This window comes from Sinocyclocheilus rhinocerous, unplaced genomic scaffold (genome assembly GCF_001515625.1).
Source record: "Sinocyclocheilus rhinocerous isolate Xijiao unplaced genomic scaffold, SAMN03320098_v1.1 scaffold1441, whole genome shotgun sequence".
In the NCBI taxonomy this organism is placed as follows: Eukaryota; Metazoa; Chordata; class Actinopteri; order Cypriniformes; family Cyprinidae; genus Sinocyclocheilus; species Sinocyclocheilus rhinocerous.
The window spans coordinates 960,267-976,415 of record NW_015654063.1 but is presented as its reverse complement, the minus strand read 5'-3'; the positions used below and the strand labels follow the sequence as shown (position 1 = coordinate 976,415).

Sequence of the window (16,149 nt, the reverse complement as noted above, 5' to 3'; positions counted from 1 at the left end):
ACTACACATCTCACATCTCAACATTTAATAGAAAGTTAACATTAACTAAATTAACATCTGATAAAAAGACTCAGCCATTCATAGGAATTCTGTGTTGTGTTTCACGTGTGTTTAGGAAACAGTCAGGATCCTGATGAGCCGGTGCTTGAGTTCAGTCTGGGTGAGTATCAGCAGTTCAGTCAATCATAAAGTGATCAAGGTGCAGCGTCACCAAAGTTCTTGTCAGTAACACAAAACCACCAAAGCTAATATCCACTCATCAGGATATGTGTGTATCAGTGAAGAGTCTTCACCTCATATTCTTCCTCCTTTTTTGGCTACCAGCACTAACAACATGCGGCCTACTGTATCTGTGAAGGAAATAAACTGTTTATGAGCCTCTTAGCTCACATGCAATAAACATGTATACAACCTATCTATGATGAAATCTAAGGGCTCTCTGACCCTCCCATAGACAGCAAGGTAAGTACCACGTTCAAAGTCCAGAAAAGTATCAGGATGATCGACAAAGTAGTCCGTGTGACATCAGTGGTTCAACTGTAAAGTTATGAAGCTACAAGATACTGTCGTGAACACGAGTCCACAAGTGACGCAGTAGAGACGAAAATGTGGAATAAAGTCGTTTTTCTTTGCACAAAAAATTATTCTCGTATCTTCGTATCTTTACAGTTGAACCACTGATGTCACACGGACTACTTTGTCGATCATCTTGGTACTTTTCTGGACCTTGAACGTGGTAGTTACCTTGCGGTCTATGGGAGGGTCAGAGAGCCCTCAGATTTCATCAAAAATATCTTAAATTGTGTTCCGAAGATGAACGAAGGTCTTACGGGTTTCGAACAACACGAGGGTGAGTAATTAATGACAGAATTTTCATTTTTGGGTGAACTAACCCTTTAAATCAAATATTTCCATTGTGGTAGGTGCACTGGGTTTTGTCTGACTTTGGCTGTATATTACTTTTTCCATGATGAAACGACATGTTGATGGCAGTTAGCCACCTAGGATTATTTGACATTTGTTTGTATGGCACTGTACATCTCAAGAAACATTTCATACAGTATGGTTGCTTACAAAGACTGGATTGTATTGCTATGCTACTATGAGTGTAATTACACTTTTCTCCTTTCATGATTAATATACTGAATTATTGTCCTTCTTTTCTCAGCATGCAGTGAGCTGGTCACTCCATCACTGGACCGTAAGCCCAGTAGCTTTGTAGCAGTGAGCTGCACCACCCCTCCACAGGCGTTTTGGACCAAACATGCACAGACTGAAATTATAGAGGTGAGGATAAGTACTATGATATTACTAGGGTTTAAACTGGCCCTAAAATTTTGTAAATATCAGATTTTGCATATCGAGGTGAATTTAATGCAGGCATTTCCCTTTTTTCCTAGGGCACTAGTAATCCAATCTTCTTGAGCAGCATTGCCTTCTTCCAGGACTCTCTGATTACCCAGCACACTCAAATCAAACTGTCTGTCTACGATGTGAAGGACCGCTCACAGGGGACTGTAAGACAGAAACCGCTATTCTTAACATTCTGCACTGTTTTGCTCAGCCTCATAAACTCTCTGTTTTATTAGATGTACCTGCTCGGGTCGGCTATGTTTACAGTGAAAGAGCTGCTTCAAGACAAACACCACAGGCTACACCTCACTCTGCGGTATGTGAGATAAATATAGGTACAAAGCCAATGTGTAATCCCATAGCATAACGTTAGCACAGAATTTATTAGGAATTACAGCAAATGTAGTCTGACACCTATTTGTGGGCATTTCACTGGCTCAGATCAGCCGAGAGCGAGCGGATGGGTAACATTACCATCATCGCATGGCAGATAGAGGAGAGGAGAGAGCAGCGAGCTCCTCTGGCACGTTCAGACACAGTTAATGGCAGGGTGAGTGCTTACGTACGCTGCTCTTCACACTATACATTAGTGGTTGACTGCTTTGAGGTTTGGCCACTGTCCAAAATCAATATTTAAATTACTGATGGCTAATAAAATTATAAATATCCATTGACCAAGGCATTATTATTTTAGTATCAATTATAGTGTCTTATATAGTATTTTAGTATCATCATATAATATTATAGTATTTATTAATATTTTGAATGGGTTTTTTATTTTTATATTTTTCATTTATTTTGTTGTGTGTTGTGACTACAGTTGTAGTCCATGATAACAACACTGACTTTTTTTTTTTTTTTTTAAGAGAGAACTAGCACTTCTGTTAAAGAGACGAGAGTCTGTTTTATTTTGTACAACTGTGTCTATTTAAATCTGTCACAAAGAACATGACAATCTTCTGTGTAATTGCTCCCGTGTTTCTCACAGATGGTATTACCTGTTGATGAAAGTCTGACTGAGTCCATGGGAGTAAAAGCAAAATCAGCATCCCTATGTAAAGACGCGCTTTTAAAGGCAGGTGAGTGTCTAATTTTGATGTCTATATACAACAAAAATCTTAATCATTGCAGCTACATTCCATCTGGAGGAAGCAGTTTATTTCTAATGTGCCCTTCATAACTAAACCAATGGGCTGTAGGCTTCACTTCCTGCTGTGAAGACTCATGAATGCCACAAGCTGTGAAAGAGGTTCTGAAAACTCATGTTCAGTAAAACACAAGAGTGGTTATTTGCAGTGTTAAATATTCTGTGTGAATACATAATACATTCTGTGACTAGCATTTTCTTAGGTTTAAGGTCTAAGTTTAGGTTTAAGGCTTTAGTTCTGCTTCAATAAAGTGCTGCATCACCCAGCATGCACACTGAAAACAGTTTGCTGGGTGAAGCAGTTTTCACCCAGAAATTGCGGTAACAGTTACAATAAGTTTTCATTTATTTAAATCATTTATTAATCTTAGTTAGTTACAAATTAATGCTTCAGTAAATGCAGTAAAATGCAGCTGATGTTCTTTTCCATGCCTCTCACTACTGCACACACCCATTGATTGATTGATTAATGCAGTGTTTGGAGGCACTATTTCACGGATGTATCGATTTCCCACGACTGATGGAAACCACCTGCGTGTCCTGGAGCAGATGGCAGAGAGCGTGCTCTCCCTGCACATACCAAGACAGTTCGTCAAACTACTGCTGGAGGAAGATGCTGCCAGGTTAATGCAATTCACTGTTAGTGCTCATGTTCAGAATGACTCTTTTGAAAGGGGACATGAAATGGAAAATCTCAATTTCCTCATATTTTTACAAGCTACAATAAAAACACACATCGAAGGTAACTGAGTCCCCAGTTTAAAATGTTTTTTGTTTTTGTTTTCTACCCTTCTGAAACATCAAGAATAGGTGACCCAAAAATGAAAATTTGCTGAAAATTTCCACACCTTCAAACCATCCAAGATGGAGATGAGTTTGTTTCTTCATCTGAACATATTTGGAGAAATGTAATATTGCATCACTTGCTCACCAATGGATCCTCTGCAGTGAATGGGTGCCGTCAGAATCAGAGTTCAAACAGCTGATCACAATAATCCACAAGTAATCCATACAACTTCAGTCCAATTAACGTCTTGTAAAGTGGAAAATGAAATATGTGTGTTTGAAAGAGTCCATAATTCATAGTAACGCTTCCTCCAGTGAAAAAGTCCATCCTGTTTTCCTCCAACATATTTGTTTAGAACTGTTTTGGGCTCTTTGGGTCTGTGCATATTTCTCTCCTGATTCAGACGAGACAACGTTTTACTGGAGAAAGCAATATTGTGGATGAAGGATGTTTTAATGATGTATTTGTTTCTCACAAACTTGCAGCTTTGCACTCCACAAGACATTAATTGATTGTGGATTACTTGTGGGTTATTGTGATGTTTTTATCAGCAGTTTGGAATCTCATTCTGATGGCACCCATTCACTGCAGAGGATCCATTGGTGAGCAAGTGATGCAATGCTACATTTCTCCAAATCTGTTCTGATGAAGAAACTCATCTGCATCTTGAATGGCCTGATGGTGTGGACATTTTCTGCAAATTTACATTTTTGGGTGAACTGTTCCATTAAGAATTGGTCAAGACTCACTTTTGTGCAGCACATTGAATTTTGACAATGCGGAAATTACATTGATTTGTAAGATTCTAACTAGCAAGACTGAAACACTATGAATTTATATAAGATTGTATTCTATTGTTGCACATTTCTGTCTGCACGCAGGGTGTGTGAGTTAGAAGAGTTGGGTGAGTTGTCCCCCTGCTGGGAGAATCTGAGGAGACAAATCATCACTCAGTACCAGACTATCATCCTCACCTATCAGGAGACTCTCAGTAATTTACATGACTACAAGGGTAAGTGTTGTGGCACCTGCTCAACCAGAAAGAGGAAGTGAGAGCGCTATAATTAAAGGTGATTTCAACATTGTATTTATCCGATTCTTCTCACCTACTATCCATCAGGTCCTTCCTTCAAATCTAGCACTCTGAAAGGAGAGAAAAAACTAGAGTTTATACCTACAAACCTCCACATTCAGAGGATGAGAGTGCAGGGCGAGTCCGGCTACGGTGAGATATCTGTGGTCAATATTTGCATTTGAACATTGAAATTCTTCAGTATTCTGTCGACATGGGTTGGTCTTCACGTAACGTACATCTCTGAACAGATCGCACATATGACGTGGTGACCACTGGGGCCCCTGCGGCACATCATCAGGGCTTTAAGGGCAGCGGATTGAGGAAACTCATTTTGAAATTTGAGGAAGCCAAAAAGCAGTAAGACTTTTTAATAATAAATTGGTGACGAATATGAATCAAAGTTTTTGTGTTGCTCTGCTAGGTTTCTTGGCTTTTCTAATTCTTTTTTTTTTTTATTCTTTTCTTTTCTTTATTATTGTGTTATTCTTGTAGCAAGAGGTATGGAAGCTTTTTTGGCTGCAAAATAAAAAAGCTAAAAAAGATAATTGGGATTTTTGGTAACGCTTTATTTTACGGTGTCTTGTTACACATGTTACATGTACTTACTATTACAATAACAACAAATTATTCATAATTACATGCAAGTAACCCTAATCCTAAACCTAACCATATAGTAAGTACATGTAGTTAATTAATATTACTCAGTACTTAAATGTATAATTACACTGTAACAAGGACACCTTAAAATAAAGTGTAACCTTTTTTTCTCAAAATTGTGAGCCTATCTCTCACAATTCAGAATTTTTATCTCAGAATTGTAAGTTTATATCTTGCAGTCGTGAGTTATAGACTCACAATACTTTTTATCTCAGAACTGCGATACATAAACTATGGAAGCCCGTTTCCGCCACTGAATAAAAAATAAAAAAGGTAATTGTGACTTTTTAGCTCACAATTCTGACTTTTTTCTCCGAATTGTGAGATATAAACTCAGAATTGTGAGATATAAACTTAGAATTGCGAGATATAAAATCAGAATAGCAGGATATAAACTCGCAAATGCGAGAAATAAAGTCAGAATTGTGTGTGTATGTGTGTGTGTGTGTGTGTATGTGTGTGTGTGTATATGTGTGTATGTTATGTGTGTGTATATGTGTGTGTGTGTGTGTATATGTTTGTGTGTATATGTGTGTATGTATATGTGTGTGTGTATGTGTATGTGTGTGTATATGTGTGTATATATGTATGTGTATGTATATATTTATCAGTCTGGCGAGTAAACAAAAAAATGTACTAGCCAATGGCGATTCAATTGCCAAGGTGTTCGTAGAGGGCTGGATATAAACTCAGAATTGCGAGATATAAAGTCAGAATTGCGAGATATAAAATCAGAATTGCGAGATATAAAATCAGAATTGCGGGATATAAACTCGCAAATGCGAGAAATAAAGTCAGAATTGCGAGATATAAAGTCCAGTTCTAAGGAGAAAAAAAAGACTGATATGTTCTCAGAATTTATATCTCACAATTCTGACTTCACTCGCAATTGCAAGTTTATATTACGCAATTCTGAGAAAAAAAAGAGTCAGAATTGGCAGTTTATATCTCACCTTTCTGACTTAATTTCTCACAATTGCGAGTTTACATCTCACAATTCTGAGAAAAAAAGAGAATTGTGAGTTTGTATCAGGCAATTGTGAGATAAAAAGAGAATTGTGAGTTTGTATCAGGCAATTGTGAGATAAAAAGAGAATTGTGAGTTTGTATCAGCCAATTGTGAGATAAAAAGAGAATTGTGAGTTTGTATCAGCCAATTGTGAGATAAAAAGTCGCAATTACCTTTATTTTTTTATTCATTGGTGGAAAACGGGCTTCCCAAATAAACTCATAATTATATCATAATTGCAAGAAAAAAGTCAGAATTGCGAGATATAAACTCAGAATTGCGAGAAAAAAGTATATATATTTTTTATTCTGTGGCAGAAATAATGTTCCATAGAGCAGAACTTTTTTTGTGCGATTGTAATCAGTTGACTTTGTTGTTTGCTTTCCGATCAGTTCAAGTGAGGGTGAAGGGTGAGTTTCAGGGTTGTTGGCCGTTTTTCCAGTCATTTTCATATGTGGTGGTGTTTCATCTTGTTTATGATCGGTCAGGGTCGATTCCTTTACTTCACTTCCATTAAATGTGAAGGATCTTTCTTGTTTGCACCAACATTTGTGTTTTTAAAGATGATGTATTTGCACAAAACCGCTATCCCACTCCATCCAATTATGTGCACTTGGCATTTGTGTACGTTTTCTGTGTGTGCTTGTATATCACACCATCTCATTTGTTATGTAGTCAACTTGGTTCTCAGCTTGTGCAGCTGAACAAGTGATTAGAAATGGTCTCGTTTCAGTGCCGGGGAATCTGCTCCACTTTCTATGCGGTATCAGCCACAGGATGTGTTGAAAGCTAAAGAAATAATTTCCCATGTCAACACTCTGAAGACGCAGGTCAGCTACTACACTGAGCGGCTGTCCCGCGCTGCCAAAGAACGCTCAACCAATGCACTGGAGAGGACCCTCGCTATCCTCACAGACAAGGTGAGAGGATTTGCATGAACCATTTACAGTCTGTTCACTGACCATCTAATGCATCTTTCACACAAAACTGGCAAGAGCTGGCTGAAATCCACAGTCCATTCTGATTGTCTGGCTTTACACAACTTAACAAGGGCACACAGTACAACTCTTTCAAAGATTTCAAGAGTTTTGCTTGAGGCACATAAACTAGAAATTGAACTAGGTATTTTTCATTGTTTATGTATGAAATAACTTGAATTTATTACTATTAGAAATAAAGAAAACACAAATTCTGCACTACTATTCTGTACCACCATTCACAGAGACTACAACACTATTACTTATGTTATCATTTTTATGTACAATTTAATTAAAAAATAGTTTAAAATGTTAAAATGAAATTATTTTAATAAAATAATTTAACTGAATTATTATAAATGTAATTATATTTTATTACAGTTCTGTTTTTTAATTTTACATTTTTATATCTATATCTATTTAATTTTTAATATAATGCAGCATTATAATTCTATACATTATTATAACTTTTATTACATTTTATAGTTTTATTTAAAAATTATTTAATTATTATAACTATTATTTAATTTTGTATTAATTTAAATTCTGTATATTATTATAATTCTATTATTGTGGTATCATATACAGTAAAACCAAAATTTATTCAGACACCTTCAACATTTCTCACATTATCACAGTTTATTCGCTATAGTTTAGAACATGGTAATAAAATATAACAAGAACTCTGAGTTAAACTGTGTCAGAACAAATTCATCTAGATAATGTCAGATAACAGAAGAATTTTTGGGTATAATATGTCACAGTTTACTTTATTTTGCTATCCTCGCTTACATTAATGAACTATAGTGTCCTGCACCCACTAGTAAAAAAAATATCTAAAATTATATCTGGTGTCTGAATAATTTTTGGTGTGACTGTATTTCAGATTAATAATTTATAATGCTTAACAGATCAGTAGTTCTTGTGCTTTTGAATATGAATATTTATGAATCACCATTAATCAAAAATTCTATTGAATTCCAATATTCCACACTTATTAACATGATAAATACTGACTTCTTTCAAAAGTTATTTTACATTATATAAGATATTATTAACTATAACTTTGAAATAAATTATATAATATATTTAATACATTTTATATTTAAAATACATTTATTTTAAATGATTAAATAAAGACATTTTTATAAAGTGGTTAGTAGTAAATCTGCCCAAATTTGGCACTTTTTATTTTTTTGCAACATGCAGGGGGGTGGGGGGGGTGTTTATATTTATTTTTATTTTTTATGTAATGTATGTTATTTGTTTTGGAAAGTCATAGAAATGCTATTTTGGATGTTCTATTTGGATTTCAATATATTTATTGTAGATTCCATTTACCATTTACTATTTAAAGTTGCTTCTGAGAACCCCAGGGATGAGAAAAGGGTTCATTAATGAAAGCTATTTAAGGTGTTTCTCATGCTCAACAGATCTAGCAAGTAAAAGCTGTTGAGCTCCACTTAATGCGTAAGTGCAATCTCTGTGTCTCTCTCAGACGCGGCAGCTGGTGACGGTGTGTGACAGTAAGCTGCTAACTACAGCTATCCAGGCACTGAGTGCTGCACGCCCAGAGTTCATCGCCTCCAGAGGCTCTCTGTCCGCCCATGACACTGAGCGCGTGGTCCTGAGGAACGACCAGGGCTCTCCACAGGCCAAATGGAGCGGGAAAGGGAACAGAGCATCCATGAACTTAAACTGGCAGGAGGAGGAGTGGGTAAGATTCAGAGACTGACATTATTATTTTCTCATGAATTTACCTAGAAGTCTGCAGAAGCTGACATATTTCTGTTTCTGCTTCAGGAAAAGATCTGGCTCAATGTGGATAAGAGTCTGGAGTGTGTGATCTGCTGTGTGGACAGGCTGCTGACGAGAGAGCGCTCGCAGAGCGACAGCAGTGAAGACGTCTTCCTGTCTGACCAGCAGGCCGACACCAGCAAGAGAGGTAGCCAGGGCAATGCATTCTGGATCAACCCTGGTGACGGTCGCTCCACCCCCCTGACCTCATCACACCCTCTTTCAGCTCAGTCCTCTTCACCATTATTACCAGCGTCCTCATCACCCTTACTGAACCCTGCATGCCCATCCAGTCCTAACACTCGCTTCTGTAGGTTCCACCCTGTGTTACGTTCTGTTTTGATTCCTTTTAGAGCTGCTTTCAGTTTTACATCCTCTTCTAGTGGCACAAGTGATAATTCTGCACGCCATTCAAAATCGAATGTGCCACATTTCCGCTTGATATCTCTGACTTTCAACCATCAAGGAGTCCTTTTTGAAAAAGAACTGTTTTAGCATGATTTTAATAAGAGTGCTTATTATGGCAGTAATATACTTTTAAAAATATACTTCAGTGCGAACTGAATGTAACGTTTTTGGAGACTTAATTGCATGTTAACTGCAATTGAATGAACTATATTAGTTTTATTATATTTAAAATTAGTGTACTCTATTTCATTAATATTGTATTGTCTTTTAGTACAGGTTTTTAAAATATATATTTAATACATTCTATACAATTAAGCACACTTCTTTTCACAAGGGTTTTCACTGGCAGAGACTCTGCAGATAAAGAGTTGAATGGAATGCAGCAAAATGCCTGCGTGTAGTTGCTTTTGTTTTGATATGCATGTATATGCTAACAAACCAAAAATGACATCACAAGATTTCATAAAGAGTTGGCTTTAAAAGTAATAAAAGTAAAACAACACTTAATTGTTCTCTCTCTGTCCGGCTTTAGATGGCAGTCCCAGTGTTGAAGGCTCCTCTCCTGGTAAGCCTGTCGCTGCAAACTATTTGTACCAGCTGCAGCTATATTTGTGGGCTGTCCAGTTGACGTTAGCTGTCTGTGTTTATGGCTCTAGGTGAATGGAGTGAAGCTCTGTATCCTCTCCTGACCACTCTGAACGAGTGTGTAGCAATGATGAGCGACAAAGCCAAGAAGTCCATGGTGTTTCTACTGATGCAAGACAGTGCTCCCACTATCGCCATGAGTTTGTCACTACAGTACCGCAGAGATGTGGTTTTCTGTCAGACAGTTAGTACAGACTATTTAAAGAGATAAACAACATCATTTTATTGCCAATCAGTCATAACCAGGCCCACATAGAATGTGCTCTGTAGAAATGAGAAACTCTATTATTTTGTGAATCTCATCACCCATTACATTGCATTTGTTAAACATTTCAGCTAATTTCATATTGTGTTCAGCTACCAATAAGGATATAGCTTTTAATGTTTTAAATTGGTTTCATTAAAAATGACAACTAACAAAAAATTCATTCTGTTAAGGCCTGTCTATACAAAAAAATATTTTCTTATATACTTTAAATATATTTCAAAATATACAAAAAAATGGTACCAAAACGTATCTTGTTAATATAGACTATAACATTTACATAAATATATTTTTTTCTCATTTGAATTTCCTATTTAGTATTTATTTTTCAATCTAAATATATTTTTATTGTCCAAACAGTATATTTTAAAATATATATTATATATACAGTATATTTGAATTTAGCCAAAATGTATTTTAAGATTGGAAATGTATTTTCCTGCTGCTTTAAGTATTGTAATATATTTCTTTGTAGCTGACGGCCCTGATCTGTGGATTTGTGATAAAACTGAGGAACTGTCTAAGTGACAGCGGCTTCCTCAGACAACTCCACACTATCGGCTTACTGGTCCAGTTCGAGGGGCTCCTGAGCACCTACGGTAAACATACAAACACATTTCAATTCAGCTTGCACTTATGGATGAAGGTAAACGTATCTGAATGTGTGAACTCTGAGCTCCTCTTTCGTATTAAAGGGGAGGAACTCGCCATGTTGGAAGACATGAGTGTAGGCGTCATGGACCTCCGGAATGTCACCTTTAAAGTGACCCAGGCGACCTCCAGCTTCAGCCCCGACATGCTGCCTGTCATCACGGGCAACAGAGATGGGTTTAACGTGCGTGTTCCTTTATCGGGGGTGATGTTTGATGTGTTACCACGGGAGATCCAAAATGGGATGCTGCTGCGAGTTCAACCGGTATTATTCAATGTAGGAATCAATGAGCAACAAACGCTAGCGGAAAAGTAAGTGTATGAATTAAATATACTTTCTGTTTCTTTGTATGGACTGGTTTAATCACACTGGCTCTCGTTCACTAATAATTGCATGGATTATCAGTATTTATATGCACAGGAAAACTTCTCACAAAAAATAATGCACATGAATTCATTCTAATGTTAGTGAACTTGGGAGTATTATAAATGAACAATTGTGTGCCTAAGGTTAGTTATTTGCATAAAGCACGCTCAGACCATCTCTAGGGCTTTCCACTCAACCTTTCCTTTACAGCCATTTGTCACTCTCAGCAAACACACGACGCTCTCTAAATACACGCTGTCACATGTGCAGCAAGATTCACAAGCAATGCCCAGTTTGGCATTTTTAAAAAACAGTTCAAACACAATAAACATCGTTTACACACACTCAGATTACAGAGATCTCATTAGCCAGCTGTAGCTACACATGCAGTTTTGTGCTTTTATGAGAGGAACCTCACAGCTTGAGCAATAACACAGCTTTTCTTACTCTTTCATTGTATAAAATTAAATATATTGTTTAAAGATGAGATATCTGTGAAACATTTTTATCTTAAATGCTTCACCCGGAGTATGTGAATTTTGCATACGGAAGATTTTAAGTAGTTCCTTTTTTTCATAAATTTAGCACACATTTTAGTACACAAGTTATTGATGAATCATGTATGGATTGTGAAGTCCTTTGTATGTAGATTTAATGCACAATGTGTGTGTATGCATGCTTAGTGAATGAGACCCGATATTTACCTCTTCAGTTATTCATACAGTGTAATTCATTGGACTGTCAATATACAATATGCATTTCAGTATACAATATACAGTTTATATATACAATATACTTTTTAGTATTCATGTTCATTTTGTATTACTTTAGGTTTGGAGACACGTCGCTGCAGGAAGTAGTGAATATGGAGAGTCTAACTCGTCTTGCCTCCTATTATGACCAGTTTAAAGAAGTGCTGCCTGAAGACTGTGAGTCCTAAACACTCTCCTAAACTGCGCATGAAAGAACGTTGGTAGATGGTTTATGTCAGTCCTAACCAGTTGAATGACTCCATCTATAGGTCTGCCCCGCTCTCGCAGTCAGAACTGTGTACCTGAGCTACTCAAGTTCCTCAGTCAAAATGTTAATGCCAGGAAGAGCAAGAATGTTGACATCCTGTTGCAGGCAGCAGAGGTACAGTGATCTAACATTATTATTATTATGTTCTCTTGCATCTATACTGAAACATGGGAAATCACAATTCAGTTTGTTTTTGATGCATGGAGCTGCGATCTGAGACTCTCTCACTAATGAACTCTTTGTAATAGTTTGAATGTACCTTACCAGGATGATATCTTTCTCTCTTATGTCAGATTTGTCGGCGTCTGAACGGTGTGCGTGTGACCAGCTGCAAGAGTGCAAAGGATCGTACGGCCATGTCGGTGACCCTGGAGCAATGTCAAATCCTCCAGCAAGAGCACTGCATGGCCCCGCAGGTCTTCACACAGGCTTTGGACTGTATGCGCAGGTGAGACGACAATTTACAGCTAGGGATCGTATTCACACATTAAGGCCTGATCACACCAAGGACAATAACTATAATACTGACGATAAAGCAGGGTTTGTGCACGTCATGAGCTGTCTTAATTCAAATTTTCACAAATGAAGGCCCTAAAATGCCTTAAATCAAAGTAGAAAGTCTTAAAGTCATAAAGTCGTGGCATTAAAAGTTGCCTGAACTACACAAAAAGATGATCTTCCACAGTATTTTGTTTTCCAGTACAAATACAGGATGTAAACATCCTAAAATCAAGATACATTTACTTGAGATGCAAAATTAATATACTGAATGAGTTTTCTGAGAAATGGAAGAAAATTAAATGGCTTTATGATAAGAAACAAGAAGAAATGCCTGTCAATGGGATATTACTTTTTTTTACTTTTAAAAAAAGTTTATTTTTAAGAGTCTTTTCAAGATTTTTTAACTCACTTCACTTCTTGCTTCTCAAATAATGTATCTTGATTTATGAATCTTTGGGCATTTGCACTAGAAAACGAGACAAAAATACAGGGGAAGAACATCACATTTTTGCAGTGTGATCAGAAGGTACCATAAAAGTTATTTCTTTTTTATACAAAGTGAAATAAAAAGTAATGGAGTTCTGTTGGAAGTTGTATTTTCAAAATGAGAAGTGTTGCTATTACAAGACGTTTACATTTAGAGATCATGTTGTGGTGTTGTGTTCCGTTCAATTGATTCCTTAAATTTACCTTCACCCTGTGAAACCCTGTAAAGGTATAGTTTTAAAAATCATTCTAATTGTAAAAGAATAGCATACCAACCAACTGTAATGATAACGGCACAGAGGAATGATAGAATTGGAATCACTTCTAGAACAATTTTTTTCTAGCTGATTAATGATAAAAAACATTTGACAGCCATTCAGAATTTTAAAGCAGCAAACTACAGCAAGTGCTTATAATAAACAGAATGTTAACATTCGTTAGTGTGGACACTAATATAGTTATAGTTATAATTATTGTTTTTGGTGTGAATGGGCCTTTTCTCTATCTGTTTCACAGCGAGGGCTGCAGGCGAGAAAACACCATGAAAAACGTCGCCAGCCGCAAATACGCTTTCAACTCCCTCCAGCTGAAGACTTTCCCTAAACAGTACCGACCACCAGAGGGCACCTTCGGGAAAGTGGAAACTTGAACCGAAAGCAGTCCGCTGTTCTGGCCCTCCGCGACTAGAACGGCATGTTTCTCCTCGTTCGCTTTACTTAATCACCACATATCTGAAGGAAAGTTTTATTTTGCACAGTCATGCTGAAATACGCTCTGGTTATCATCCAGATGATAATGTTAATATGTCTACATCCCCAACCTCTTGGCTCTGAGAAGAAAGGAGATAGGGAAGGAAAATCACTTGAAGATAAATGAGTAGCCCGCTTGTTTATTGCACTGAAAGCAGGTAAGAAGGCCTGACTCTTAATATTTAAAAAGACAAAAAAAAAAAAAAAACAAGACACTGATGATTTCATTTATCAGAGAATTTCCTAAATAATCCCAAAGCATCTAATTCATTCCGTCTATGTTTATTGAATAAGTAAATTTTTCAATACTTTCCAGTACCACACACTTGGTCTTTGTACTAAAATACAAAGTTCAAAACTATCAGCACTGAAGCAAAGCTGTGTTTTATCATCCTTTAGATTGTAAATTCAGTAGGTTAAAGGTAATGTGTATGTGCTGTGATAAAGTAGTTCCTAAGTCATCCAGTTTCAAGATTTATAAGGAAAATCAAGCTGTTAAGTTAGAGAATCCATATGTGCACCTCAATGTTCACCCTCACTTCATTTAAATTATACACAATACTAGCTGCCTTAAGAGAGTCCACCATTGGTTAAGATACATATGTAGATATTTCTAATCTGTGTATGACTATTTGTGATGTGGCAGATTATGTTTTATTCATTTACAGTAAGACTCTCTCTTTACGAAAGTGTTAGTGCTTTAATGCAGGCCTTTCCACTTCTGACTGTGCATTGTACGGGTTGTAGGGTTTAAGAGGACAAGCTTCCTCATACTGTTGCCAAGCACAGCTAGTCTCTGTACAGTGAGCATACTATGTGAATATACATTCTTTGTAAGGAAATATGTGAGAAGACACTATTATGTTCATTGACTGTTTGTATGTTTTCATAGTTCAATGTTTCTTTTTAGGACATTTATATTGGTTGATATGAATGTCAGTACTGATCTAACAAGGAGCACTGCTGCAGCTGGTCCAGAAATGTGAAGAATTTTTCTGCAGTCTTCTGTTTTTGTAAAGCAGAGGGATGCATTTAGACTATTTATTTTATTGTAATAGTTATACGAAAACCATGATAGGCATTGCATCATAAATGACTAAGACTAACGCTACATGTAATGATCATCAGCATTTGTCTCTGCACAAATAAATGCACAAATGGACTGTAATTTCTGGTTTGTATATTGCAAGAATGAACAACTGAAAGTTTGTATTTGCAACTTGGGAGACAAGAGCATGGATCTTAACCTCTGCTGAAATGATTAATATTTAAAATTCTTTAAAAACCAGATGCACTGCATGGAAGGTAGGCTACAATTGTTATTTAAGTTTACACTTAATTATTATTTTCAATAAATGTACATGTAATTATTTTACCACCAAGTCATTTTATTTTCATTTTTCATGTAAGAGTTTATCCTCTATTGTAAGTGCTAAAGCACTGCTATGTTGTAAGAGCATGCTGCCCTATTGAACTTACAGTGTCTGTTTTTATTTTTTAATGTATGTTCAAATACTTTGTTGTACAAAATGCCTCTCTCTTCCCTCCAAACATTATAGCTTTAAAATAAAAATTACATACCACATTAAACTTCAAGCTACTTCATTGCTTTGTTCATATACATAGATACAGGACTATGACCATTGCTAATTATATAAATAACATTTATTTATTGAAAATTATGCATTAAAGTGTTTAGTATATTTGATCTGCTGGGATCTGGGAATATTCTGGGTTTTCCCATTATGACACTCATGCCTATACCTTTGCATACTGATGAAACGTGCTTAGTTTCATGACTTAAAAAAATAAATTTTAAATAATAATAATAACATGCGAGCATAGCACGCCAATTAGCACTGATTTTGTACACTAGAAAGCAGTTGTATGTGTTATCAATGTACAAAAACACAAAAGCTGTGAGCTCATATGTATTGAAGTGTTTACTTTGTTGTAGTTCTAAAAACATTGCACATTAGAGTTTAAACACAATAATTCTGGACCTACAAAATATGAGCTGTAAGTGACATCTTCACAATCACTTGAAACTGACATATGACTGCCATCCTATAGCCTAACATTCAATCCATCTTATTTAAAACTTTTACATGCAATGACAGTACAATTGTGTGTACAGATAATACATACACACACACACACACACACACATATATATATATATATAGCGGGTAAAACAAGTATTGAACACATCAACATTTTTCTCAGTAAATACATTTTTAAAGCTGCTGTTGACA

General features: G+C 36.3%; 1 protein-coding gene across 3 annotated transcripts in view; it reads left to right on the top strand.

The window, feature by feature from the left end:
- The window catches only part of LOC107716795 (type I inositol 3,4-bisphosphate 4-phosphatase), a 30,824-nt gene extending 15,374 nt beyond the window's left edge, over positions 1-15,450 (top strand). Inside the window, exons 3-24 of one of the 3 annotated variants that reach the window (XM_016523357.1) lie at positions 116-160; positions 1,169-1,287; positions 1,401-1,517; positions 1,590-1,669; positions 1,795-1,903; positions 2,342-2,432; positions 2,976-3,123; positions 4,169-4,299; positions 4,408-4,512; positions 4,611-4,719; positions 6,421-6,438; positions 6,762-6,948; positions 8,504-8,722; positions 8,809-9,112; positions 9,743-9,775; positions 9,867-10,039; positions 10,596-10,719; positions 10,816-11,083; positions 11,970-12,067; positions 12,160-12,272; positions 12,452-12,606; positions 13,662-15,450. In XM_016523357.1, the coding sequence (XP_016378843.1) occupies positions 116-160; positions 1,169-1,287; positions 1,401-1,517; positions 1,590-1,669; positions 1,795-1,903; positions 2,342-2,432; positions 2,976-3,123; positions 4,169-4,299; positions 4,408-4,512; positions 4,611-4,719; positions 6,421-6,438; positions 6,762-6,948; positions 8,504-8,722; positions 8,809-9,112; positions 9,743-9,775; positions 9,867-10,039; positions 10,596-10,719; positions 10,816-11,083; positions 11,970-12,067; positions 12,160-12,272; positions 12,452-12,606; positions 13,662-13,794 (2,879 nt within the window). In that variant the 3' untranslated portion in view covers positions 13,795-15,450. The remainder of the gene's footprint in view (positions 1-115; positions 161-1,168; positions 1,288-1,400; positions 1,518-1,589; positions 1,670-1,794; positions 1,904-2,341; positions 2,433-2,975; positions 3,124-4,168; positions 4,300-4,407; positions 4,513-4,610; positions 4,720-6,420; positions 6,439-6,761; positions 6,949-8,503; positions 8,723-8,808; positions 9,113-9,742; positions 9,776-9,866; positions 10,040-10,595; positions 10,720-10,815; positions 11,084-11,969; positions 12,068-12,159; positions 12,273-12,451; positions 12,607-13,661) is intronic. The other 2 variants (XM_016523359.1, XM_016523358.1) reach the window with 2 other exon arrangements.
- Positions 15,451-16,149: the final 699 nt, after the last annotated feature.